At 43.6% G+C, this 1,783-nt stretch overlaps 1 protein-coding gene across 1 annotated transcript in view; it reads left to right on the forward strand.

The window, feature by feature from the left end:
* The first annotated feature begins 1,013 nt into the window (after positions 1 to 1,013).
* Positions 1,014 to 1,783, forward strand: part of LOC107104468 (unconventional myosin-Ig-like) — an 83,096-nt gene continuing 82,326 nt past the window's right edge. Inside the window, exon 1 of the mRNA XM_015404464.1 lies at positions 1,014 to 1,228. Coding sequence (XP_015259950.1) covers positions 1,134 to 1,228 — 95 coding nt within the window. The 5' untranslated portion in view covers positions 1,014 to 1,133. The remainder of the gene's footprint in view (positions 1,229 to 1,783) is intronic.

The following is a 1,783-nucleotide window of genomic DNA, read 5'->3' on the forward strand; positions in this document are numbered from 1 at the left end:
CAGCCCAGCTGATTCTGATATTTCTCTCCAGGATGGAGTCACAGCCAAACAGGAACAGACCAGATGAAGCTACTATGAGAAAAAGCAGAGAGAGCAGAACGTTAGAGATAGATATAAGATATATAAAAATATTGGCACCATCCGAACCTTTCAGCAAAAAGTTATAATTATTTTATTATTCAAACAGGGTAGACCCAATTCATAAAGTTTAAGGTAATTCCTCTAAATTCTTAACAAAGTTTAGATGTCAAACAGAAATAACCTCAGTTTGAACTAAAACAGGAACTTTTCAGACGTCAGTAAGTCGGGCTGAATGGTTACGTTTCATTTATTTCTTTCAGAAGTAGTTCTTGTAACCGATGAACTCGAACAAGAAGTGCTCTGACCCGACCCGACTCGGCGTTTCTCTGCACTCAGTCGTCCTCTCTGCACCATCTGTGGCATCAGAGCCCTCCCAGCTCATTTCTGCTCTGAATCACACACTTCTGGGTTATAGAAAGCTCAGTGGGAGGTTCCATTCTCCGGTTTTCTGTTTTATTAGGTTCTTTATTCACATCTGTCATTCTGAGCATCCAGATTCCGTTTTCACTTCTTATTATCTCTCATCTATCAATAACCTAAAGAATGAGGGCAACCCAACGTACAACGCTTCCTGTTCTGTCAGAAAAAGCACCAACTCTCAGTGCTTAATCTACGTATCTCCACCAACATGTCCTTTGGTCGATGTCTGTTCTTTTAAAATAAGTACTTATTTTTTTTCAAGTAAAGACAATGAATAGAAGTTTTAAAACAAGAAAAAAACACCCATAAGGCATGAGGAGATAACTGTGACAGGAAGAGAACCGGAGGAGGATGCAGAAGTTCAGAGCTTTTAAAGATAGTCTCCAGCTCTTTATACCCCGGCTGAGTGACAGCATGACGTGTTGCAGCTTGCAGACCACAGCCACAGGTTGAGTAAGTCGAAAAGTTTACCACAGATGACGCCACGCCTATAGGTCTGCCTGCACTACCGGGACCCAGAAGTCGACCTCACTTCTCTTTCTGCTTCGTTAGACGCTCCTCTGTATCCTCTCCCTGTGTGTCCCTTTATTTTATTCTTTTGTTTCTGGTGTGTTTGTCGAGTTCAGGCGGGGATGGCGGAGCTGGAGGGGCTGGAGTTCGGAAAGTCGGACTTTGTGCTGCTGGATGAGGTGACGATGGAGCAGTTTATGGAGAACCTGAAGCTGAGGTGAGGACTGAGTTTGGGGAGTCGAAGCAGCTGGAAGGTGGAAATGTTAAAGTTGATGTTCCAGATGTCTGAAAAATAAGAAAATATGATTTACTTTAGGGATCTAGATGAAAATGAGGCACATTTTATCATAACTAGAGGCTAGAGAGATAGAAAACTGAGCGGACAGATGCTTGAGGTGTTTGCTGGGTGGAGTAGATGACAGATTCGGAGTGACGTCTTGCCTCCTGTTTCCCGCTCAGCCTCTGATAAAAACCCCGATGTGAAGCATGAAGCTAGAGGAGCAGTTAGCGGCTGAGTACGCCTCCTTTCAGATGGTTCTGAGCTGCTCTGAGCTCGGCTCAGACCTACTGTAGACGTCACAGAAAGGTTCAAATGATGGATGATCTGCCTCTCAGCTGCAGCCTCTGAATGGATATTTTTATCGTGGGTTTCCTGTCTGGCCTTTGTTCATATCGGTTTAATATCACCACGTCTGCAGCTCCGTTTGTGTGATAAACTGTTCTGGTTGAATGAAATCCCCTGGAAACATCTATTCCGTTGATTCAATTTAAG

The sequence above is a fragment of the Cyprinodon variegatus genome, unplaced genomic scaffold (genome assembly GCF_000732505.1).
Source record: "Cyprinodon variegatus isolate N-32 unplaced genomic scaffold, C_variegatus-1.0 Scaffold1755, whole genome shotgun sequence".
Classification (NCBI taxonomy): Eukaryota; Metazoa; Chordata; class Actinopteri; order Cyprinodontiformes; family Cyprinodontidae; genus Cyprinodon; species Cyprinodon variegatus.